At 38.1% G+C, this 27,586-nt stretch overlaps 1 protein-coding gene across 2 annotated transcripts in view; it reads right to left on the reverse strand.

The window, feature by feature from the left end:
* Positions 1-627: 627 nt before the first annotated feature.
* The window catches only part of PFKM (phosphofructokinase, muscle), a 104,711-nt gene continuing 77,752 nt past the window's right edge, over positions 628-27,586 (reverse strand). For both annotated transcript variants that reach the window (XM_075591667.1, XM_075591666.1), the window contains exons 10-23: positions 26,895-26,987; positions 25,870-25,995; positions 24,781-24,845; positions 22,448-22,511; positions 21,204-21,350; positions 13,606-13,676; positions 13,178-13,265; positions 12,255-12,407; positions 10,279-10,443; positions 10,065-10,126; positions 9,606-9,717; positions 6,342-6,441; positions 6,151-6,256; positions 628-4,538 (exon numbers count right to left, since the gene is read on the reverse strand). In XM_075591667.1, coding sequence (XP_075447782.1) covers positions 4,394-4,538; positions 6,151-6,256; positions 6,342-6,441; positions 9,606-9,717; positions 10,065-10,126; positions 10,279-10,443; positions 12,255-12,407; positions 13,178-13,265; positions 13,606-13,676; positions 21,204-21,350; positions 22,448-22,511; positions 24,781-24,845; positions 25,870-25,995; positions 26,895-26,987 — 1,497 coding nt within the window. In that variant the 3' untranslated portion in view covers positions 628-4,393. The remainder of the gene's footprint in view (positions 4,539-6,150; positions 6,257-6,341; positions 6,442-9,605; positions 9,718-10,064; positions 10,127-10,278; positions 10,444-12,254; positions 12,408-13,177; positions 13,266-13,605; positions 13,677-21,203; positions 21,351-22,447; positions 22,512-24,780; positions 24,846-25,869; positions 25,996-26,894; positions 26,988-27,586) is intronic.

Below are 27,586 nucleotides of genomic sequence, written 5' to 3' on the forward strand. Positions count from 1 at the left end.
ATAAACGTTTCACTAATATTCAGTAATTATTTTGCTGGGTATTTCAATATTCATTTTTCCCCCCCTTTTTCTTGTAATCGTTGTATTACTTGCTCAATTACTTATACTCAATACTTATTCAATCACCAAGGAGGCGAGAGCTTCCCCCCCTCTCCCTTTAACACTATCAACATATAACGTTATGCATAACGAGAGGACATGGTCTGGAGGAATATAGGCCACGGCTTTGTTTATTAATAATAAATGTAGATAGCGTACCGCCAGTCCGTGCCAGAATGCTCGATGATGGGTAACGCGAATTGGGCAACCGGAAGTAGGTTCCGGTAACCTGCCCCCTCGCTTCAACCCCCAGCATTAACAGCCCCGCTGCTAGCCAGGACCAAGTAACCGACGCTTGCTCCTGGCTGGAGGTTCGGTCCATGAGGCCCCTCCCCCGCTCCTCCCCCGGCCGCTTCTGTGGCCAACCAGGTTTGGGGAGGCCGCACCCCCTTGTCACCGGCTGTTGCCACCCATTCGGGCTAGGCCAGCTTCATTCTCCTCTAAGTGCACATGTCAATATTACAGAAGCTAATTTTAACATTACATGACACAAGGCACTATCTACTCGCAGAAATATAGGTCATGAACTTATTTTCTTCACCACATCATTTACTATTTCCGTGACAGTACAAGTTTAATGATTAACAAGTGGCCATTTTCCACATTGTTACAAAACAAACATTCCTGTAACACATGAACGGTAATTCTGTGCAGCAGTTTCACAATTGAGCAAATATTAAACATGATCCAATAATTACAAAAGAAACAAGGACTGTAAATGCACATACATTACTCCATGATTTTCTAGCATTTCATACATTTACATGTATTAATCTACAAGCAACTTTATCAATAGTAAGGAAATGTAATTTACGAAGCTTAATTTTAAGCCCTGATGATTATAAACACATGCACAATAGTTTAAGAAGCTCACAAAACCCTTCTATAATAAACTACTTTAAATAGTAAGTTACATTTTGCATTTCCTATATACAATTAATTTTTTTCTGCAGAGAAAGTGACATGGGTGATATGCAGGGACTACTGTATTCAACAAGGCGTTGAAAAATCATTGGAGCAGGTATTGGGGGGTTATGTAAACCATAGTCTCATGTTTGGCTCATATGACTAATTCATATTTTCAAAGCTACAGAAGATAATGAGAAGGGTAACAAAGGATTAGACACTGAGTTTAAATCCTCGAGACTAAATTGGCGGTTACACAGCTGCAAAGTTAATGCATTGAAGTCTTGTTCAAAGGGGTCACATGTAGAGTGGGAAGTGAGCAGGTTGGACATACTGTAGAATGCTTCCAGCCACCAGTGACAGACGTTCTGCATTTTGCATTGTTACAGATCTATTAGGGTAAACTTGGGTGTAATTGTTTGGGCAATGACATACTAAGGGGGTTATTCATTCAAATGCAATAGAATTAAAATATTTTGGTGCAATAGTGCCCCAATCTGCACGATCACAGTTTAATGAGTAACCCCCGTAGTATCTGATCAATTCCAGTTCTGGTCCTACTTAAAACTGGGCCACAGACCTTTCTCAGAGAGCAAGTTCTCATCCTATCAGCACTTTTTAGCAACATACACTAATAATTCCTATAAAATGTAGCTAGATTTAGTAAACTTATATGATTTTTTTGACCCCCCAATTGGTTTCTCTTCTTTACATTTCTGAAGATGAAAATGTTTTAGTTTTTTCCCTCCAAATAGTTCTTTGGGATTGTGGTTTCTACAGCAGCGTTTGGTGTGCATTTTACTTCATCGCTGTGTCTACTGCATGTGTTTCAAGGCTCAGTATCTGCAGAATGGATAAAGATACCGTGCACAAAAAGGATTCAGGAAAGTGGAAGCAGCAGTTTTAAGTGGTATGTGAAATAAAGGGTTGCATGTTACAGCTGTGTTGGGGCCATCACACTTAGCTCACCAATGCCATGGACTTTCTTGAAGAAATGTAATTTTCCTCAATACAAAAACGTAATTATTTGTTTAAAGAATATTGAGTAAGGTTTTCTGTCAATTGTCCCACCCTGATTATTGTATCATCCACGTGTCCTGCCTCATTGTCCATTGAATTCACATTACTGGCAAACATGAATTTGTTTAGAACTGCATTAAAGGAACTGCATACCATTTAAATCACTTAAAACCTTCTCTTTAAAAAGAAGCAATCCAAGCAATATCCTGTGTTTTTTTTTTAAATAAATCTGTTTTGTAGAAATAGATACTACTTGTTTTTTTTAATTCAACTCTTAATGCCATGTTTAATAAGTTTTAAAATACTGAGCATCCTATGATTTCTATATCCGGCTTTAGCCCACCTCCCCAGCAGTGCAAGGTATTTGCAACACTTTCCTGCTTGTGATAATTTGTTATCAATATTCCCAGCAGTTTAAGCGGCAAACTGTAACAATAGCTCTTACCGTAGTAATATCAGGGTACATTGTAGCTGCTGAGTTACACTGACTGACGGATTGATTAAAACCGAAAGGCGCCATTATATGAACCCCAGGAAGCTGTATCTTTTCTGATTAATCAAGGGAGAACCAATTGATTGGCAGCTTAGATAATTTGTGTTCAGTAAAGGTAATCAAATGCTGCATATATTTAAATAAAATCTAATTTTGTTTTATGTGCTGTATGGACTGCCTCTTTAACCAGGTATTTTTCATATAAGAACTGACACTAAGGAACATTTCCCCCCCCAATTTATAATAACATTCTCTTCTTTAACAGGGTTGTAGCTTCAATAGCCATCTTGTTCACAGACGCTGTGTGTCTGACCTGTGGAAACTCACTTTTTTCTACCTCATGTTGCCAATTAGTAATTGGACAACAAACATGTAATTGTTCATAGCTCAGTTTTCTCATTCAGATGCTGCCAGACAGAAGAGCACAAATATCAAACATTTCCAGGGGAACAAATATCATTGTACCTCGTTCACATGCCAGAAACCCCCAAACGGATGGAAACTTTAAACACGTACAAATGCCCTAAACATGTGGTGACACCGGGTCACTTTGTAAAACGCACGTGCTTGCTTCATGTACCCCACCTCTTGTATATTTTAAAACATTATTAAAGTTAAGGATTTGGATTATTTGGAAATTCATACTTTCTAATATGGATTATTCACACTCCTTTTCATGAATTAAGTTGGGTTGATCGGAGGCATTTCATTCCGACAAACAGAGAATGAATATCCCCGTTTGAGGAGAGCTCTTGTTGCTTTGTATATACTTGCTGTACTCTGTGAATTTTTTCTAGTTTAATGATTTTGTATTCTTTTGTAGCCCAAGAAACAAAAAATTATAAGTGTGTGTGTGTGTGTTTCCCCCCACCCCCCCTGATGTTTTTAATGACATATATTACCATTACCTAACAATTTCTGTCACTTGTTTTGGATTTGTTAGTAGTAAAACTTGCTTTTGTACGATTTGGTAGTTTTGCTGAACATTCAAATTGGGTCGTTAGATGGTGTGAAATCGATGGATTCAATAACAATTGAGACAATAATGGAAAAAAACATGATACCCGCAGTAGTCCAAAGACATATCAATCCACAAAGTGATCACTTTTACCATCAGCAACAAAGTATACAGATTTCAGTACAATATCTTTGTAATCATATTGTGGGAAGGAGATAAGTACAGGCATACCCCGCATTAACATACCGGAGCATGTATGTAAAGTGCAAATGTACTTAAAGTGAAGCAATACCTTTTCCCCACTTATCGATGCATGTACTGTACTGCAATCGTGATATACGTGTATAACTGATGTAAATAACGTATTTGTAACAGGCTCTATAGTCTCCCCGCTTGCGCACAGCTTCGGTACAGATAGGGAGCTGGTGTTGCTGTTCAGGGCGTGCTGACAGGCGCATGCGTGAGCTGCCATTTGCCTATTGTGTGATTATGTCATTACTCACGAGTGTACTTAAAGTGAGTGTCCTTAAACCGGGGTATGCCTGTACAGGTAGCCTGTAATCAAACGTCTGTGTCAAATGTGCCAATTACGTAAGTAGATTTGTAAATTACAAAATCAGATGAAGAGTGACAGGTAACTTTATTTTGCATGAAATAAATAATTTGTTTCTTTCAGGGAAGTATATACTTATTTTAGAAACTGTAATGATTGATTTTCTACTTTACAAAGCACACTGAACATGAAAACTGAAACATGTTAAAATAACTGAAAACCAAAGAAAGCTACTGCATGCCGAAAACAACTACTCAAGGTATTAATGCTAGTACTGTAATATGCAGGGGTAACAATCCATTTATATTCATATTCGGAAAAAGCCTTTTAAGACAAAGCCGTGCATTTGCACACTCTCCCAAACTTAGATGTTGGATTCAACAGATCTCTTGCGGCTAAGGTGTTCCAAGTGGGCTTTTTCAGACGTGTCCAAGATGATGTCATATTTTGCAAGAATTTTGAGGATGGGACGAAGTTTAAGCCACCACTGCTCTTTGGGTAAACGGTGCCTGGATAAACAAGTATAACAAAATGACAGATAATAAACAACATTTAGATTTGGAACAAAACATATACTTTTCCATTTTACCATACAGCTTTTTTAAATCTTCGTAAAATGGAAAACATTGCATAAAAATCATAATGCAGATTTTCATCACACCATATAGCTGTTATAAACTTTCTGCACTGGTATGTTAATTATTTCAATTTTAGTGGAATCTGATGAGCAATGTGTAGCATGAACGTTTGTCCAAGAGCTACAATAAAATGCTCACTACATGCACATTTGTCTTGTTGAGCTTTGAAATTAGCTTCAAAAAATAAATAAATTAGATAGTTAATGCCAGGAAAGTCACATGAACTACAGATAGGCAAATAATTTAGATAAACATAAATCAGACAAATATTTAAATTTTATGTGTGGGAAAGAAGTATATTTCATCCAAACGTAAATTAGAAAATCTAATTGCACTGAAAGGCCTTCAATTGAGGCGATTTTGCAATTTACTTCAGAAACATTACCCAATAATGCATAACCCTAAGGCCGCGCTTATAGTGACGGCGATGACGTCACCCGTCGCCGCTAGCGAAAGTTATACTTCATTTTTAAGCGACGTCGCTGGCGACAAGGCCAGTGACGTCACGAAGGGAGCGGGCAGCGCTCTCTGATTGGTTTAGAGACAGTCACATGTGGCGACTGTCTCTAAAAAAATAAAATTTACCCGGCTTCAACATTTTTGGTTGCTCCGTCGCGCTTATGAAGGAGTCAATGGATTTGTTTTGGAGCGACGTCGCGCCACCGTCGCCAGGCAGTATTAGCGCAGCCTATACCTCTAACCACGTTGTCCATAAAAAAAAATGCAAAGCTGGTCCACTGCTCACCACATTGTGAAGAATGTAGCAAGAGAACAATTCTACCAGTGCTACAATTGGGTCAAAACAAATTGAGCATGGAGTCTAGTAGCCTTTCCCAAACAGAGGCCAGCAATTGAAGCGTTTGAGAAGCATACAGAAGTCAATCCAAAAATGATATTTGACCAGGTGCTGATCATGGAAACCCATACTTGTTTACTCTTCATGTTTACCAGGGACTCCTAGATGGTTAAAACATAAATATGTTTTCTACATTCTTCCTGATAAAAGCTCCACAATCCCCAAACCAGGTCAACAGAGGATGTAAAGGTTTCCCCCATGTTTCTCTCCAATCATTCTGGAAGGAGCACAGACATTTTAGTCTACAGTATATGACTGCATGTCTTCAGCCCCATGCTCTTTGGTAATCTAGATCATTCAAATATTCACTAAAGTAAAAACTGCACATCGATTTTGAAAAGCAAATACTGTATCAAACAAATAAAAGGACTAATTTTTCGGTCACATGGGGAACTTCCTCAACCCTGATAACAAGGGCTCTTTTCTTTGTTTAATACAGTAATCCTTTGCCTTTCTAAATTAATGCATTGTATTTTTTTTCACTTCAGCATTTGCTCTACTTAACATTTGAATGATTGAGGAGTGCAGCCTAATTCATACTTATCTGCTTATATAACACACACAATCATAACTATGTTCAAGCAGCACAATAGATCATAGCCATGCTATAAATGTGCAAAAACATACACAGTGTCAGTTTGCTCTTTAAGATCCTCCAAAGGCTGAAAAACGAGGCTTCTTTTGCGCATTCCCAACAGACAAGCTGAATCGGCCGTATTAGCAAATATACGACCTGCAAAACAGGATATATGTATAAGAATGTTAATTTTACATTGGGGTAAATAACTAAAGATACGACATTTGTGCTTAATACTTACCATGTCTAGAGCACTCCTTTACTTTCCCTGTGATCCACATTACAGCTTTAGCACCCATTTTTGTGCCAAAATTTCTATCAAAGGGAGTAGGTGTACCACCCTGAAAGATAATAAATATCTGCCATCAGGTATAATACCTATACAAATAACACAGCAATGTATCCATTCAAACTGCACTTTAAATGAATCAATCCGATTTGATGCTTGATTTAACCAAATCGGATTGCTTGATTTTAACCACCTGTTATGTAAGATTTACATGTCCTATATAAGGGCCATCCCCTTACATAACATGGCTATGTGGCGGAGAGGACAATTAGGATGGGCCAGCATTTAGTGAAGAAAGAAGACAAAAAAGAAGACTATTTCTTCTTTCAATAATCTTCGAGGATTATTCTTCAACCAACATAGGACAGAGGGCTGACACTACCAAAAGTTTCTAGAAGACATGGGACCCTTGGATCCACAGGTAGAATTCTAGGCACCAGTAATTGAAATCCACAGACTAACCCACAGTGAGGGAATTTTACAGAACACAATTGGTACATATGAAATTGTAGCTTATATAACTATTTCTCTATGTCTGTTTATTGTAATGTTTTGATCCCTTTTCTTATCCACCTCTTTTGCTTTTGTACCCCACCCTCAATATTCCTAGTAAACATGTCAATAAGCTATATATATATATATATATATATATATATATAAAAGAAAAGATGAACCGTTATTTTTCCGAGATTGACGTTGTATTGCATCTAGGCCATCGATTATTTTTTTTTTACTTTGATGCTTTATATTATTAGGCATTTTTGGGGATCTAGACCATCAGGTTGAGGATTATGGCAGAGATGTATTGAATTTTCTTTTATTAGGTCATCAGGCCATTGGATGTTTTTTGTTGTTGTTTTTTTTACTTTTGTGGTTTATTTTTCCCTTATGGTTGTGTCCGATGGGATTATTGTAATGAACTAGTTTTAAAGGGTCATTGACCCTGAAGATCAGGGAGGACTTGCACGGGGTAAGTGTTTTTCTTTATTCCTTCGTTAACGTCTTTGGTGACAATTAGACTACCTAGACTCTGCATGAAACACACAAGATGGCGCTCAATACCTAAACACAGTGAATAATATAATATATAAACACTTAATGGAAAAACTATGTATATAAATGTGAAGGTAAACACAAAATACAAAGTAAAAATAAAGACACTCAAACCCTTGGACGGACTGTTTCAAGGTCCACACGAAACATAGGAAGAAAAAACCAGGGGAGCGTAGATACCTTTAAAAAGAAAAAAAGACAAACATAGTGCAACCTGTAGCAAAATATGTTATAAGGAGCTCCCAGCTGGGCACCACATACTAAGGCCAATGCCTAATAGGATATATCAGCAGGAACAATTCGGAGGAGATAATCTTTAGAAAAGAGAAGCACACATGCAGTATCCAATAAAATACAGTTTATCCAAAAATGATAAAAGTGGAGGCTTACAGAATCCCAATGGGAAAACAGCATTGACGGTGGTGATCTCAAGACCACATCACAGCGTCTCTGTGTCAGCAAACCGCCACGGTACACTTCAGCCTGGAGCCGTCTCGTCACTTCCGGTCTTGGGGCCGTCACGTCACTTCCGGTTGCGCCGCCGGTAGGAAAACAGCTACGGATACCCAGGCACTCTCTCCTTCTTGATTAAGAGGTCACGCTGTTTTCCCATTGGGATTCTGTAAGCCTCCACTTTTATCATTTTTGGATAAACTGTATTTTATTGGATACTGCATGTGTGCTTCTCTTTTCTAAAGATTATCTCCTCCGAATTGTTCCTGCTGATATATCCTATTAGGCATTGGCCTTAGTATGTGGTGCCCAGCTGGGAGCTCCTTATAACATATTTTGCTACAGGTTGCACTATGTTTGTCTTTTTTTCTTTTTAAAGGTATCTACGCTCCCCTGGTTTTTTCTTCCTAGACTCTGCATGAACCTATGTGCTAATGACCATTTGAAACATATTGTACTATAGATTTTAATATTGATTTTTATGCTATGTCTAATTTTACATTGTGTGTTTGTTTATTTTCTACATGTTCCATAATTAATTTGCTATTAGCCAGCTTTGGATAAAAGGTCTGTCATTCCTATAAACAGGGGCGGGTGGAAGAGGGTGGAGTCGTTAGGTGTGTTAGGGTAGGGGTAAGAACATGAGTGATCAGTAAGGTGCCCCAAGGGTCTTGGATAGGCACCACAAAGGTTAACCCCTTGTTTGCCATAGGGGTAAGACCATTCCCTTACAAGTCTCTTTGGTATACAAGGGGGGGGGGGGGTGAGTAGTGTTAGGTGCTTTAATTCCCCTGGTGACTGAAGGCTATGAATGGTACTGTATGTATTGGTAGCCTCAGACATCAAAGGGGTTAAATAATTTACTGCCATAGGGTATTGTAACAGGATTGATCACATTACCTTATAGTAAATGTGATATTTGCGGTAATTAACTTATATTTCTGTGCGTTAACACTTATTTTATCAATTTCATTACCGCGTCGCTAATATCACACCTGGTAAATTGACTTAGATCAGGGGAGCGCAAACTTTAGAAGCTGAGCCCCCCTGTCTTCCCTTCCCCGGCTCTCGGGCCCCCCCACCCCCACCTTGTATCCACGTCAAATGATGCTGCGGGGTCGTGTGACGTCACGTGACCTGCGGCAAATGATGCTTCGTTGCCATGGCAATGCGTCACACAGCTGTCTGAATCCCGGTAAGTGGAATGTTGCGGGGGCCTCACGCGATCCCCCGGCATTTAATTAAATACCTGGGGGAAGAGAGTGGGGCCTGTGCAACTGCCCACGCCCCCCCAGCAAAATCTCCCATGCCACGCAGTTTGCGCACCCCTGAATGATATTCTTGCATTAATAACACAGATAATTCTTTATTCCACAGGAGGGTGGCAGAAAGGAGGCGGCTGACACAGGCAAGTGCATTCCCATTAGGTCCAATAGGGCCGAGAGTGTGGCAAAAGCATTATGGGGGGTGAAAATTTTTGCCGACCCTAAATTTTATCGCCCTTGGTCAGGTCTAACGGGCCTAATGGGAAATATGACACTGTTCGCGTCAAGTAATGTTCTAATAGTTCATGTTATACAGTTAGAAGCAACTGTCCTAAGGGAGCACCCAGCAAGTAACAAGATAGTTCTTGGTACCGAAGGTGTAGAACCCAAAGATGTGCACCCCTGCTTGTTTAATATGTGGATTCATGCTTTAGAATTACTTTACCTGCTGCATGTGACCAAGAACATTTTTCCTGCAGTCAAAGATACCTTTTCCTTCCTCCGAATACAAATTAAATATAAAATCTGTAGAGTAGTTTTCATTGGACTTTTCATTCCTTTTATGAGGGAAAAAAAAATCTTAAATAAAACCATAAGATACACAGATGAAGTGTATGTGTCTTGTTTATAATATATATGTATATGTATGTATGTATATCATCATGTAATACAGACATACATACAATACAATAAAGGAATTGCAGAATCATTAAAAACTTTTAGAGAATGAAGACCAGTGAAATACGTGAGAACTTTATTTAATTTTGTATTGTCTATGCAAGGTAAGATTTATTCCATATATAAGTGATGACTTTCACCGTGAACCTGTATAAAATACTACATAAAGTAACATAAGCAGCATTAAATAGAATATTGTTTTAGATTCATTTAAAATGTGATGTACCTTAAAATTAAACCTCTTTTCACGGTCGTCTTCATTTTTTCTGTGAGATGCTCAACATTGACCTGTTACAAAATTGCCAAGGTTATTGTGCGAGCAATCATAACGGCCATGATTAATATTCTGACTCTGGCTTATTCATTTTCTTGCACTCCTGACCAACTCTGCCCTGATTTAGTGACATTGTCCCTTTGCTACCTCTACATGTAACTCTTACCTGTAAATCATGGATTGAAAAGTGTTCCTCAAAAATGTAAGCAGCATCTGCGCCCGCAGCAAGTCCGGCCATGGTGGCTAAATACCCACAGTAACCTCCCATAGTTTCAATTATAAAGACTCGTCTCTTCGTTCCAGCTGCAGACTGCTTGATTCGATCACAGGTCTTAGAAAATATAAGAGAAAGAAAATGCATCTTCTTTATAACCTCGCCAGACAGAATGGATTATACTGTACATGCAAACGTGTCTACATTTGAACTTGTGTAACTGCCTAGGACAAGCTTCTGAGAGTTTCACTACTCCTCTTTAAATGTTCATTCATAAACTATTTTAGATTTTTAGTATTGAGGGCTCAAACTGACAGAGGCTTCATCCGGTCTAGTTTCTCCTGAGACTGCTGAAGAGCAAGAGAATCAAAATTATATGGTGTAAGCTTCATAAACCATTTTAAAACGGTCAACATGTAAGCTCCAGGGGGATCACCACAACACTCACTGCAAATACAGGAACACATGAGCACTATAGTCTGCTTGATATTATGCTGTAAAATGACCACATGATGACCCACTACATAAGTACTTACCCTCTTAACCTTAAATTGCCTCAGGAGTGATTAAATGATTGTGACGTCACTGATGAGGCAAACGGGAGAGGAGGAGGAGACTCCTTGCAAACTTGCAAAAAGCCCACGACAGAGCAACAAAATTATGAATCCCCTGGCGGCCTGTTCTAATGATGTGGTAGCTAGGTTATGGGGAACCCAATGGGTTAACCTAGCTCTATAACATGTGCACTTCTATTTACTTGTAAGCCTTTTGGATCAGGGACTCCTTCCCCCAAACATTTACTTTTATGCATTATGCACGTATCCCTAATTCTGCTATTCTAATCCCTAGGTGTTCTGAGCAAAGCTTTTCCTTCTTTGTCTATCCTACCCTTCTCTCCACAACACACCTTGTGTCTTTCACCATATCCTACCATACACTTTCTTCTCCCATGATTACCTTGCACCAGATTTTACTTCAATATTTCTCACACGCTGAGAACTACTAGTGAATTTCCAAGTGTTATATATATATATATATATATATATATATATACACTGAACTGAAACTTTATGCAAAATGTGTAAATACGTGCACATAAATTACTATGAAAAGTACTAGCTTGATGCAATGTTGCAATATCATATATTGTAGGGGGTGGGGGGAGACACAAAAGTAAGGAGCATAAACTGGAATATGCTGGGTACCAGCCATGCTTTCTCTTTTGCAACAAGTATTGTTAAACGCTCTGGTTGCTGCACGAGATACAGGATTAGACGCGCACTTCCTCAGCGGAGTTACACATCTTGATTACATCTGTGTTTCATCTGTACACCTCACTCTGATTTGCATTTGTATCCTCTTGACAATTAATGGATGTACAGTACTCTGTTTAGTGTGAATCCCTTTTGGTGTATAATGGATAGATTAAAAGGCCCTTTGAAATAACGATTGAAAATAATCTCCTGCATTAATATTATTCATCATAATCTTCTGTTTTATTATATTTTTGAGAAGGGTACATATCTGCTATGTTGTTCAGTTACCCTATTGTATTCAGTTGCCCAAATGTAAATGACTAAAGTGTGTTGTATTATAACAATATAACCTTTAGATATTGTAATTTATTGTCCGTATTTTATGCTCTGAAGCAGTCCTCTACCGGCTTTTAAAGATTTAAGCTCCATTAATTTAAATCTTTCCAAGCAGGGGGAGGATGGTCTCACAGAATATTGAATAGGAGCCAATATTTCTTGTGTATAGGAAGAGATAATTGTTACCTCGACCACACAAGATTGAGAGAAAACATTTTCACGGAACTTTCTAAAGATAATTGACGGAGGATCAAGTTATATGTCACCACTACTTTAATTATATTTTAGAAAACTTGATTTATTACATTTAAAGTACAAAAAGCAAAACAGACTTACAGTAGTAATGGTGTTGAGAGCTGTGTCCGCACCAATACTGAAATCAGATCCTGGAACATTGTTTGATACTGTTGCAGGTATAACGACAATAGGTATACATAGTTCCTCAAATTTGGAACGTCCTTCCATCAATTCCAGGCTGCCTGTGAAAGCCTACAGGAATAAGTTATGAGTACGTTTTCAAGTACAAAGAAAGATAATGTCACAGGTGCACACACTCAAAGGTTGGCAATCACTTATCTTCTTCTCACTTTATCAATCTACTACCAGTATAAATGTTTTGTGGCTGTGCGTTGGGGATAGCAGTACCTAGGTAGACACGGCTGAACGCGTACTGAAACTTTGATATAAAAACACTGTCATATTTAAAGGAGGCTGTTGGCCATGGTCTTACACCCAGAACAGTGACCTCATAGAAAGTAATTATACTGATGCTGCTTGGAGGTTGTGAAGAGACCAGATCTCTCCGCCCAGAGGATTTTCTAGATCCTGAAATAAGTCGTCCATACAGGATTCATTATGCTGGCACAAAGAAGCCACCGGAGCGGGGGGAGAGAAAGAAAGACCTATTCTTCAGAAAAATAAATACTTTGCGAGGTGCAAATATCTGCGGATATAAAAACAAAATGGCAACGGTGGCCGTACTTAAAAGCCAACCCCTCCCCCCCAGGAAAAAAAAAAAAAGAAAGCAATTCACATCAATAATTCTCTACTATTGCAAATTTCTGGAGAAAATCAAAAGGAAAAGTGAGAAAAATATGTTGAAGAAACTATTTTATGAACTGTTAATGGTTTGAATTCAGAAATGCACTTTGATGTCTAGTGAAATGTTTATATCTGCCTTAGTTCCTACTCAGGAATATTTGCTTTCTTTAACAAAAGTAGTTTCATTGTATTATTATGCCACGGTATGTAAGACTTACCTCAAACCCTCCAATAACGATCAGGCCATGAATGTTAAACGAGCTTATATTTGCACTGATTTCTTCTAAGTATTTCTTTGGCAGAACCCTATTTTTTTTTTTAAATTAAGGATGAAACACGAATTTCAATTAATAAATAATGGTAAAGATTTAATGGTGTGTCAGTAATAGTCACGGCCTTTAAGTAGAGTTATTTAGAACAGATTTTTTTCAAAGCCATGTACGTTAAGTTACATAATTTAGGGTACGTAACAAAACATTACAATGTTGATGCATACCATTACAAAAATTTAAATATTACCAATACTAAAAAATACTACAAATTCAGATTTAAAACTAGTATCCCCTTTGCACTAGAGTAAATTTGTAAGTATTATTATTCTGCATACACTTAAAAAGCTAAAATGCATAAGCATAATTTCAGTCACCTCTTTGTTCCAAGTCGAGAGCCCCCGTGTCCAGTCCATCCACCAACACCACTCCATCCAATCTCTTCAATCTATTATTAGAAATAAGTTGGCATTACCAACATGCGAAATTAAATAGCAGAGACCATTGTAATGAGCACAACACCATTAGTGCTTCAGGGGTTTCTACTCAACGTCTTGTGGTGATTAAGTTTCAGTCTTCCATTCACAATCTTTTGAATTCTATGTCAGACTCATCCACTTAAAGTAGTTTGTCGATGGTTACACAGACATTTATCTGACCCCTGGTCCAGTATAGTCAATTGAATGTAGGTAATAACATAATTGCCCTTTTCTCTGTGCTCTTTCCTTTGCAAGCTGTCAAGTAGTGCAAAAAGACGACTGAGAATGCTTCAGAAATATTAATAACTAAATATTACATGAAATAATGTTGCAAAGCAATAGAATGCATATCTACATCAGAAAGGTAGTGGTACATAAAATCACTAACTATAACATGAATTATACAAGATCAGTATTTTGTTTAAATGAACAATTATGTATGTGTATTTGTATTTTTGATGGTGTCTTTAGTATACAGTTATAATTGCACTATGACACTTCACCTATGACAGTAATGTAGAGAAAGGAAAATTATGATAATAAATCTAAATATATAGTTATAGCACTTCTGTATTCAAAGAAAAATAGGCATAATGTTAATGCCAGAAACCCCCCAGAAACATTAGTGCTGGTGTCACCAGCGTCCTTACTCAAATATCTACTAAAGTAAAACAGCAGAGTGCCTCAAAATTGTCTTTATTATACCATATTGTGTTGCCAAAGTTTTGTTCCCTACAAAAAGTGAATCGTCAACAGAGACCTGACAATTGAAACTTTTGAGGTGGGTTGCCAGCATAGTTTTATGGTTTGACTCCCATTTAACATTTGGGTTGCATATTGATACTCTGACATCCAAAACCTATGCCAAACTAGGTGTACTTTATAGGCACAAACCCTCCCTAAGTCAGCTGGTCAGAAAGCGAATTGCACATCAGATGCTGATGCCAATTATCGGCTATGGGGACATAGTATATGGCTCGGCACCCTGAACCCACCTTAGCAAACTTGATACCCTCTACAATTCAATATGCCGTTTTGTCCTCCAATGCAACAACAACACACATCGCTGTGAAATGCTCAAAGAACTAGATTGGCCATTACTTGTGTCTAGGTGCAAAGTTCATATCTCCTGTCTTGCCTTCAAATACTTTCTGGGCAAGCTACCCATCTATCTGAACAAACTCCTCACCCCTACCACATGCAGCACTTATCACCTGAGATCTGACTCTGAAAAGACTGTTAATGGTTCCAAGGCTCAACAAAGTATCCGGACGCTCCTCCTTCTCTTACCATGCACCTCACAACTGGAACAACCTACCGGAAACTTTCACAGCCGCCACCAGTCTAAGTTCTTTCAAAACTGAAGCTGTCTCACATTTAAATCTGGTTTGTAACTGTTACATACGCATATAACATATATTATCTCTTACTGTGATGCAATGTATTTATATATAATGTACAGTATAACCTTGCTCATTTAATGCAATCATGTATGTGTCATCATAACTCTGTGCCCAGGACATACTTGAAAACGAGAGGTAACTCTCAATGTATTACTTCCTGGTAAAACATTTTATAAATAAAATAAATAAATTATTAGAAATGCTGCTCAGCCTGCAACCACTTTAAGCAAGGTGAAGAAAGAGAATTACCGGTAGTATTGTTTTGCTGGGCACTTGGCTACAGCTGTAGAAGTTTATAGCCCTCAAGAGGTTACACTATAAATAGACGGGAAATGTCGAGGAAGAGAGTTGAATCAGATCAATAATTTAAGATACTGTAAGGGGATGTGAATGTAAATCCCTTAGTCCTCATAAGGGGAATTCTAGCAACTATTCTCCAAGTGGGTGAGGCACAGAAAATGCTTTTCTAAATTAGCTCAGCAGGATTAGTACCCTAAAAGTAAAAATGACTATTTCTAAGAAATTAACCCACCAAAATATTTGTTTTAAATATCAAAACGTGTTCCCTTGTCCTTTTTAACTTCATCAGTTTACAACAGCTGTTATGCACATTAGAAAATACATTTCTGGTTTTCATTGATAAAGAAGAAATTCAAATATAGTCCCCATAAGAACAAGTCGCAGCTTTTAAAGTGCACACGATCTTTTACACCAGAATGTTTATTTCCTATCTTCAGAGGCATCTTAACATTTCCTGCAGAGCAATAATTGATTAAAATTGTTAAGCCCAATTGCTAGTAACACTTGTAATAAATCCTTTTGAATAACGAAGTACATTTTGTTCCCTTTAAAGGAGAACATTTTTCATTTATTATAGATGAAACACTAAAATACTTGTCTGTCTCATTTCTGTAAATACGTTTCTGGGAAACCCTAGAGATTCAGGCCTTGCTGCACCCCTCTTCCCCATTTCAACTTTCATAACCGGTCTAGTTTAATCACACCCATTCACACTTCCATTATTGACCTATGCTTCTTGTTTAATTAGTTTCATATAAGCAGAACATGATAAAACAGTTTCACATACAGCCAACTACACCACAATCCCTACTACAGAGTCTCGGATACTTTTCCTTTGTGTAGGTCAAAGTGATAACGGACTGAAATCCAAGAGCGCTGATTAGATAAAATATGTTGCATTTGCTTTATACACCCATATAGACAGACAAAAAAACCCAAGCCCTACATACTCCTCAAGAAGAAAGAAATCCAATGAGGAGAAACGGAGCACAGCAAGTCCAAACATCTGGGGCTACGCAGCAGAGGCGATTAAAAAGTAAACTTTTATTAGTGGCTTGACATCATGGAGGTGAAAAATGTTACTCTGATGCGTTTCGGGTTACAACTAGCCCTTTGTCAAAGAGTGATACCTGAGATTCATTTCTCTAACTGCTGGCAATATACTCCTCAAGAAAGATGAGTGGGCCAGGAAAGAAGCCCCCTAACAACATGCACTCACTAACCACTTAATATGAATAAGTATATGCGTAGAATACCCCTGTAGACGCCAATGGAATGGGAAAATGTCCCTAACAGTGTGAAAGAAAAATGAATATGTTAAAACAACTTGAATGAGTCCGTAGACTAGATTTAAATAAATGGGACACTTAGAGACAAATACTCTAGTCCCAATCCCAGTGATAATAAGTAGTCACTGGAGTGGGTATATCCTGACTCCCCCTAGTGGTGAGAGTAGCGTGGAGAAGCAAGCTCTCACCAAAGCAACGATCAGCCGCGGGCAGAAGAGACAGCTACACAGCTTTTATCTAATGTGCCAAGAAATTAAATAACGTCGGGTATGACGTCATCGCGTTGAAGTCGCAGAGGTCACGGGTGAGATCGTTCCGACTTGCTAGGGGGTGGACGTGTCGGATGGGTGGCGGGTGCTTTTAATATTTGTAATGCTCGTAATGTTACTGATACTTACTATGATCTGACGGGCACTGGATATGGCCACATAAGACATTGCTATACATTACTACTAGCTTTGTGTGGCGATTCATATATGTCTGCATACACTGGCAACTGCGGTAGCAGGAAGAGAACATATGTGTGCATGGCTACTCTGTACCCTTACACTTGGGTCTGAGGCATATGTAACAACTATCTAGATCCACAGTGTTACTGAGGCTGTGGGGATAAGTCTGTGTTTGCGATAATATTTATCAATATTTTGTTGCACTGCTGATGCTCTCCACACCATCATATGTATATCTATATACTATATAGACACAATCACCCACTGCCTATATGCTAAGCAAGGTCAACCTGTACATGGTATCTTAACTATTCCTATATGAGACCTACCTTATTCTTGGCACCTCAGGATGTAACTGTACATCCTCATTAGATATTACACACCTACCTCCTTAGTGAGGTAATTATATGGAACGTCTCTAGTACCTATTACCAGGGATTATATATATAGCTACTTGGTGATTACCCCTCGCTCCCTGTTAAAGCTACTATATCACCCATTTTTAATTGATTTTTATGTGTTTGCGTCGTTAAGGTTTAATAATTAAAATTTCATTATTTTTGACCTATTTAGGTTTTTAGTGGTTACTGTCCTCCCACAGTGTTGGGAGCAGTTACTTCGTGTACTTATATATAGCCAATTTGACATTATGTTGGGGAGTATCCATCCCCCTGTATTCTAGCAGCTATAGAGTGCAATCAATGGGGATCTTTGGGAGACCTCTAATCTTCTGACTTGTGTTCATGTATAACATTATCCCTGTGCACCAGCTGTAATTTATTTGAGTATTTTTCCTATCATTCTTATTTGGTGAGCGGACAACCATAAGTTATGTTATACTCCTAGGGGGCCCCCACTTGTAGCAAACTACCTCAGTATCGACAACCAGAGATGTGAGGGTAAACTCAGGTATGACTCCGCCCTACCAGTATGTGTATTTAAAGCACCTAGATCCACGGCAGTAACATACCCTTGACAAAGCTGCCTTTACCGCCCAAGCGAAACGTAAGTCGGGTACGCATACGCACTGACGTCACTGCAGTCAGCACTCGAGTCCGCACCGGGACACATCTTCCGGAAGCCACGCTAAGTACCTATGCTACATACATCTCAGCACGGTACACTTGTATACTTGTTATAACAATTACTACATCAGCTTTGGCGCAACATTATACAGTACTTTCGCTTGGCGAGACTATATAGTGGTCCCTAATTGGAGACTAGGCAGGTCTACACCACACTACTCCAATATTTTTAAAGTGTACTCCCAGGGATTTGTTAGTTATACTCATTTTCCTACCTGTCCGTCCACCCTGGCCCAAGCAACAGGGACATTATAGGCCATTAGCTTTGGCTTGTGCAACCAGTGGTAATAGATACAGGGCACTTCGCCTCATAAGGTTATAATCAGTGTAGTTTTGCACTGCATCATAGTTTGTCCCCGAGTGCTAATAGTTATATTGACCATACTCCATACTTATTTGGTATGTGTCAAAGTGGCAGGTTTTCCATGTCTGGTATTTTCTAGTCACCTTTTTAGCAGTGTTTGCCCTAGTATATCTCTCCCCCACTACTTTCCCTCCACCCCCCTACCATCGATCTACGCACTTGTAGGCTCACTTACCTGAATTTCTTGGCACATTAGATAAAAGCTGTGTAGCTGTCTCTTCTTCCCGCGGCTGATCGTTGCTTTGGTGAGAGCTTGCTTCACCACGCTACTCTCACCACAAGGGGGAGTCAGGATATACCCACTCCAGTGACTACTTATTATCACTGGGATTGGGGACTAGAGTATTTGTCTCTAAGTGTCCCATTTATTTAAATCTAGTCTACGGACTCATTCAAGTTGTTTTAACATATTCATGGTTCTTTCACACTGTTAGGGACTTTTTCCCATTCCATTGGCGTCTACAGGGGTATTCTACGCATATACTTATTCATATTAAGTGGTTAGTGAGTGCATGCTGTTAGGGGGCTTCTTTCCTGGCCCACTCATCTTTCTTGAGGAGTATATTGCCAGCAGATAGAGAAATGAATCTCAGGTATCACTCTTAGACAAAGGGCTAGTTGTAACCCGAAACGCGTCAGAGTAACGTTTTTCACCTCCATGATGTCAAGCCACTAATAAAAGTTTCCTTTTAATCGCCTCTGCTGCTAAGCCCCAGATTTTTGGACTTGCTGTGCTCATCACCGGATTTCTTTCTTCTTGAGGAGTATGTAGGGCTTGGGTTTTTTTGTCTGTCTATATGGGTGTATAAAGCAAATGCTACATATTTTATCTAATCAGCGCTCTTGGATTTCAGTCCGTTATCACTTTGACCTACACAAAGGAAAAGTATCCGAGACTCTGTAGTAGGGATTGTGGTGTAGTTGGCTGTATGTGAAACTGTTTTATCATGTTCTGCTTATGTGAAACCAATTAAACAAGAAGCATAGGTCAATAATGGAAGTTTGAATGGGTGTGATTAAACTAGACCGGTTATGAAAGTTGAAATGGGGAAGAGGGGTGCAGCTAGGCCTGAATCTCTAGGGTTTCTCCGAAACGTATTTACAGAAATGAGACAGACAAGTATTTTAGTGTTTCATCTATAATAAATGAAAAATGTTCTCCTTTAAAGAGAACAAAATGTACTTCGTTATTCAAAAGGATTTATTACAAGTGTTACTAGCAATTGGGCTTAACAATTTTAATCAATTATTGCTCTGCAGGAAATGTTAAGATGCCTCTGAAGATAGGAAATAAACATTCTGGTGTAAAAGATCGTGTGTACTTTAAAAGCTGCGACTTGTTCTTATGGGGACTCTATTTGAATTTCTTCTTTATCAATGAAAACCAGAAATGTATTTTCTAATTTGCATAACAGCTGTTGTAAACTGATGAAGTTAAAAAGGACAAGGGAACACGTTTTGATATTTAAAACAAATATTTTGGTGGGTTAATTTCTTAGAAATAGTCATTTTTACTTTTAGGGTACTAATCCTGCTGAGCTAATTTAGAAAAGCATTTTCTGTGCCTCACCCTCTTGGAAAATAGTTGCTAGAATTCCCCTTATGAGGACTAAGGGATTTACATTCACATCCCCTTACAGTATCTTAAATTATTGATCTGATTCAACTCTCTTCCTCGACATTTCCCGTCTATTTATAGTGTAACCTCTTGTGGGCTATAAACTTCTACAGCTGTAGCCAAGTGCCCGGCAAAATAATACTAATTCTCTTTCTTTTTTGGTGTCTGTCTATATATTTTTCCCTAGTACACCCGATATATGCATTTTTTACAGTGGCTGAGCGGGCTCTTCTCCCCTTTTCTGTTGGTTACACCCATATAGCAATATATAGCATTTGCATTGGCTCTTATGTTTTTGTTACTCTTTTTCATGTTATATATTACTCTGATCTGCACTCTTCGTATAACATATTAGCTAGTGTGCTCCACACATAATGCCTATGTTATACTGTATGTATAGATACAATTTTTAGCATGTTATACACTTGATCATACGTGTCCCCGTTTGCTTGATAAATTTCTTTTCTGTTTCCTGATTCTGAGTTGTATGTATAATTTGATACAATTCTGGTGTTAATTTTAACAATTTTTCTAAATCTGTAATGCTAAATATAATAAATACAAGGATTTTAATCAGGACTGTAAATCGAGAAAGATAAGAAACAGTATTCATAAATTCCACATTTAAACAAAAAAAAAGTCTTGAGGCAGGGAAGAAGTTTGTGCAGAGAAATAATGTCTTTGCTATATTTTTCATGTTATTTCCATCAGAAACGCAATTGGTAAACCACATGTACAGATCAATCAAAATAACAAAAGGTAAAAGGAGTGTGGTCCTAAGAAAAAAAATATTTGTTAGTTACCTGCTTAAAGTAATAGAATGTATTCTGCAACATGGCTGCAGCCCGTTACACAGAAACAATAAAACATTTTTATACAAAAAAATTTTTTCCCCATAATGCAAGTGAGCAGAATTGCCAAACAGTACTGTTAACAGTGCCTATATCAATTCAATTCCGCATTTTTTGAAAACCAAACACAGATGTACCTGTCCTTTTGCAAGACCCTCAAATCCATCATGTACTGCAAACATTCTGTGGCCTTGTATAATGCCAATTCTGACCGTGGCCCTTACTGCTGCGTTCATCCCTGCTGCAGGTGCTCCAACATTCAGCAGAGCAAGATTATAACCACTCTAGGAGAAATAAAACACAAACTCTTGTGACCACCGTGCGCCATGAGAGAGATGTTTTACTTGTAATACTGAATTTAGAGAAGATTAATCAAAAGAAGGAATGTGATCATTGGCAATGTTATAAAATATTTTTGTAAGCATACTGTATATAAAAATAGGAGGGATGTCAGCAGAAATATACTTAGTTTATCTAATGGATTTGAATGGTCCTGTTGATAGTAACTAGGGAAATGCATGGTTACATCTGGTAGTATTTGTTTATTAGTGCATAACTTGCACAGAACTGCCATCAATGGGTTGCCACATTTAAGTTGTTGTAATACCTGGAAGCTGAAATCCAGTATGAAAGTGCGACATCGTAATGAGATGAATGGTATGTCCCGCTTTGGTTTTTCTCATTCCTGCTCTTGGCAGGCCAGGGAAAGACACGCACTGAACTAACAAGTAGCGGCAGAAGAAAAAGTAACGCCTATAGGGGCGGTTGCAATGGTATTATAAGATGGCCAAGTAGTGTCCTAATTTTTTTATTCTAATAATTTAGTAAGACGCCATCTATCGCAAAAGGTAACTACAACACTCAAGTAGAAATGTATAACGTTTTCTAATTTTAAGTTCAGGCATTATACGTCAAAGCACTAAAATACGGGACAATAGTGCGTCCCAACCGGACTTTCTGGGACAACGGGACAAGTCAATGAAATAAGGGACAATCACGTATATACGGGACATCTGGCAACCCTCTCTATTCAATTATATCATTTCAGATCATACACATTTTGTCATCATAGCAAACATGTAAATTACTAGGAGACAAAGTGTGGTGACTGTTCCATACAAAAGTACTAAGTGATTATCATTTGCTCAGTTCTTAGATAATGGCGTGTCCAGTTGAAATCTACAGTACAGCTAGTAACTCCTCCTAATAATTGAGGAGGAGTTAATTTAATAACACAGTCTAGTCACATAGATGCGGTTGTAAATATTTTTAGATGTATTGGAAAACATGTGTAGACAGTGACAGAATTCAATTTTGACTGAAACGATAAAGCAAAACCAGATTATAATCCATTAATTAATTTTGATAAAAGGCTTCATACCTTTGTAGAAGGAGGTCTTATATGAGCTAAGGTCCTATAAACATTCCAGTTGTTTTCAAAACTCCTGAAAAATAGAAAATCCAATTATACAACTATTTTACACAGAAAACACATTTTGGCCGATGTACTGAACATTACAAATAACTTTTTAGGCGTGAAGTTGCCACATGTCAAACTCCATTTCATTGCGCAGCTGAGTCAAAAATAGTTTTTTTTTTTAATTTGTTTTGGCACACAGAAATGGACTGCGCTTTTTGTGCAGATGTTAATATGGTAAGTACTAAAAAAAAGGATATTTTTGTGCATTACTAAATCAACTAAAAGTGCATCAAAATTGGCTACCAAGTTCAATGTGACGTAAACCCTACAAAGGAGTGTTAATAGTGCTTGCGCAGAATTAAGTTGCAATGCATCAAGCCAAACATTTTTTGGACGCAGTATAGATTTTTCATTATATAGGTTCAAATACGTATGAAAGTATAGTTAATATAAATATTATTCCACTACTATCAGATATTTACAGAGACTAGTTATAAATATATAAAAATACACATAACCGTTGTAATTGAAATTGTATCAATCAGGCATTCAACATGAAAGCTGCATCAAAAATAATTTCGAACAACATTTTAGGCACATTTTTGAAGGTTTGTCGGAAGTCTTTACATTTTTTTGGCCCATACTGGGTAATCGGCATTGAAATGAGTTTAGGTGGTTAGTGAGTGCATAGGCAATGTACCAGCATTATCTTCATTTATTTACGAAGTGCTAACATGTAACACAGTACAGTATATATTAACAAAAGGTAAATCAGGGCGGTCTGTCGCGAGGCATTTACAGTCTATAAGGGAACACGTCAAATTTGTTTACATAAAATAGCTGCACTGAGTCGGATTTAAAAAAAAGATGTCAATTTGTTTTTTGAGAATTATTTAAGCAATATTTATGCTTTTGAAATAGGAAGGCGAAAGGCTTGCTAAAACAAATCATTAAAAAGGTGTCATTAAACTGTTATAACTGCCTAATAAAAAAATTGAAACAAAAAAAAAAGGTGTAATTAAAAGGTTGCGATTGTAAAAAGAAATAGCGCTTAAACGCTCTACTACCATCGCAATGTAAAAAAGAACGGAGGTGTGCAGACACAGAGTAAGAGAAATAGGTCACTGGGATTTAATGCTTTCCACCGTGACCCTATAAATTCCATGTGTATTACTTATAAGAAATATGGAATGGACACTATAGCCCGTATTCACTAAAGGGTGCTAAGCGTTAGCACGGCCTAACTACCAGTGAATATGGGGCTAAGTTGTGTTGGAAGGCTAAACCTGCACTGAATGTGTCAGTAAGGCCCATTCGAGGCAAAGCGTCAACACTGCACAAGGTAGGTAACCCAGTAGGGTTGAATCAAAAAGACTAATGCACGCAATATTAGGCTTATTATATACTGTACGGTTATGCAGTATGTGCAGTTGCATTAGAAAATCAGATCGCTTGCACAATACCAAACAAATACTGTATGTATGTGTATGAATACGTCACACTAGGTGGAGTTGCTGCATGAAAAATATTACAAGTGTTACAATGGCCAGAAAAAAAACAAAATGTTTTTGTCCTGAAACTATTTTTGTTATGACTTTCTCATTTGACAAAACTCTATTGTTATATGTTGATTATTCGATATTAGGTTACAAAGAACTATAAACTATGAAAGATTGCTTGAAACTTATACTAACTATATATATTGCAGCACTTTTATAGGTATTATGTGTGGGTATTGTACAATTTTGATCTATGATTTAATAGTTAAAGAAAAATGAAAATATCAACTGTTTGTTAAAAATCACAAACATTAAAGGCTAAAAACCAAGTAAATCAGATTCCTGCCCTCTGATAGGTTAAATTCCATGAATTGCACAGGAATGCCCTGAATTTGTGATTAATGCCCTGAATTTTAACAAATCACAGAGCAAGATTTAATTACACACTTTGTTAGCATCGACTGGGGGGGCAGGAGAGGGCCTGTTACTGTGGGTTAAGTGAGGGGGAGGGAGTGAGGGTAGGGGTCGTCCCCAGAAGACTGATGGTTGAGCGGGGTAGGGGTAAGGGGCATATCTGTGCTGGTTTCGGTAGGGGGCTCCCTGGTGCCCCTCCTGCTAAACCAACGGCTCGCCACTGACATGCTCAACAGCCAGTGATATATTGGCCAATAATGCCATTCTCTGTACTGTAACACGACAATGTAAATGTATCAAACCAGTCCAGATTTCTTGCCACAATTGATGCTCTCTGGTCTATTGAAAGTTTACTAGTCTTAAGATTTTAGCAAGATTTACCTTCCTCTTAATTTAACTGCATCCTGAAATCGTTTCTCACTCATTGCTTGCGTCACGTCCTTGGTCTGTTAGGAATAAAAACAAGACACAGGTTTTGATGTACTTACTGTAGGTTATGATACTATTTTTAGTGGACCAACATGACAGTAGACTTGAAGATGTAACAAAGGAGGGAGGGGGAGTAGGGGGTATGATGCCTTTTATTGGACCAACAAGTAGTTGAAATGTTACAAGCTTTCCAACCTCTCAGGGTCCTTCATCGGGTATGGTAAGAAGGATATCTAGTTACAATGGATGTGGACAGGAAGTGTGAAATAGGAGTGAGGTAGAAACAGGGAACCTGGTGTGAAAATGAACAGCAGAGACATATGGTAGAAGGCTATTCTCTTTTGCAATGCAATGCGACCTAGATATTAAGGAGACGTGAGGGGGAGTGTGTGGGACAAGACAGACCGTGAACGTGGAAAAAACATATCTATCAAATAAAAACCACTATAAATATTTTATGTCTGGTGATCTATATAAAGAATATTGTCAGGGAAAAGTGCAAATGTGCATACAGTATGTACACACACATGCTGCACATATACACCATACAGTACATACACATATATATGTGTATATATAAATTATTAGAGTACATGAGTCAGATGAGCGACAATTTGTAGCGATCTTTTGGGAAGCTCAGATTAATGGGTAACCTCAGGCCCATCTCCTTGCAGACCACCTAACTATGACTTTATGGTTGTCAGTTCACACTTTTCTGTTGAATTAAGGATTATGCATTATGTCTATCCAACGCATTTTTTTAATTCTGTTCCTGTATTAGCCCCTACCACCTCTGTTGAGAGGCTATTCCATGAATCAACCACAATTTCCGTGAAGTAGTACTTCCTCTCGGCCGGCCACACTCCAGCGTCAGAGAATGACCTCTTGTGCCAGCACGTCTCTTTCTCTGAAATCTGCTTCCCGCCTGTACTTTGTTGAGACCCTTAAAATGTTTGGAAACTTTCTATTGTATCCCCACTCTCCCTTGTTATCCTCCAATCCATATTCGTAAGCTGGCATTGATTTGTAGGAAATACTTACCACTTGAACACATTCCATTAGAGGGAGTCGGACGGCTTGATTTCCAGATAAACTGACCACACAAGCTGGTGTGTCAGGTGTTCCCTCCAACAAAGCCATCACGGCTTCCACGCCCATCCGACTTCCCTGACAAATACAACCATACAGGGGTTTTTAACACAAGTTTCTCTTCAAGCTTTAATAACACACATTGTCAATTAATCTTGTTGACTTTTAAAATAAATATCTGTTGTAAACAGAATCAGTAATTTACCTGTAATTATACAATAGGGAAGATAAGAGCACCAGACATATTAGTATATATTAGGGAAGTGGTGTGTCTGTCCCGAGAGTTTACAATGTAGGTGGTAGGTAAATGTAAGTGCATTGGGCTTACATTGCAAGGCAAAATAACAAGGGGCTGATTCTAAAAGCTTTGAAGCCGACTCCCATTGTTTGCAGTGCGATCGGCCACTTGGGAATTAATAGAATCATCCCCCAATTAAGAACATATACACAGGACGGTCACTTTTTTAAATAACGTATTTTTTGGGATGCAACTTTTCTTACCCCTGTGTCCATTTACATTTGTACTATTACAGTAGCATGGATGAGGATATATTATACTTTTATTATTTGCCGTTAAACCGATTGAAAGCACGAATGAAGGTCAAACCCAAAACACTCCTTTAACCCTTTGGGTTTCCCAAGACGTGGTCATTAGGTCTGGCACTCCAGGGTCCCCAATCATGCCCAAATAGTGCTTGCTTTTCAGCTTTGATCGCATCCCGCGGTCTCGTGGAGGGCAGGATGCGATCTGAAGTATAGGGAAATGGAGGAGGAAACTCCCCTCCTCTTCCCTTTTCCAGGTTAAGGGCCGCCCTGGTCACTTGACTACGCAGCGCCAGAGGAGCCGTGGCACTCCAAGGGCTAATGCGATTTATTTGAATAAATCATATTAACGTCACATATCTAGATCTTGAACGTTTATACGGAGCGACTTCAAATCAATGATTTGTGCTGAAACAAAGAAATGTGATTCTTACCAAAATTCTGTCAAAGGCTGAGGGGGTCCCCCCCCGCTGAACATGGCCAAGGACGGTAACTCTTGTATCATATCCAAGACGCTTTACAACTAGCTGTTAAAAGGAGTGCAAATGATACCAATTATGACTGACACTGTTCTTGGTACTCTAGTCTTTGTATTATATCCAACACTATTTCTGCTCAGTGGAAATCCTTTCATATAAAAAGTCCCCTGCTTTTCCTTATCCCTGGTTGCATTATAATATATATTTTCTTTAACTATGCACGCAATGTCTTGTATATAATGTATACCCTGTTCATTTATGTAACTGTATTTGTAACAATGTATTATTTGTTTTACTCTGTGCCCAGGACATACTTGAAAACGAGAGGTAACTCTCAATGTATTACTTCCTGGTAAAATATTTTATAAATAAATAAATAAATAATTACTCTCTTAAAACTCAAAAAATCTCTTCAGAAATTCCCCAAGCATTCCAAGATTCCCTTGTAAAACCAATATTCTTCACTAGTCATTTAGATATAAAATTGTATTTCATTTCGAAGAATTCCTCTGTGTTTTAGCTTGCCACCAACAATCTGAATGACATTTTTTAAATTATATTCTATTGTATGTATGTATGTCTTTATTTGTATAGCGCCATAAATGTACATAGCGCTTCACAGTAGTAATACATGTCATATAAATAAC

The sequence above is a fragment of the Ascaphus truei genome, chromosome 3 (genome assembly GCF_040206685.1).
Source record: "Ascaphus truei isolate aAscTru1 chromosome 3, aAscTru1.hap1, whole genome shotgun sequence".
Taxonomy (NCBI): Eukaryota; Metazoa; Chordata; class Amphibia; order Anura; family Ascaphidae; genus Ascaphus; species Ascaphus truei.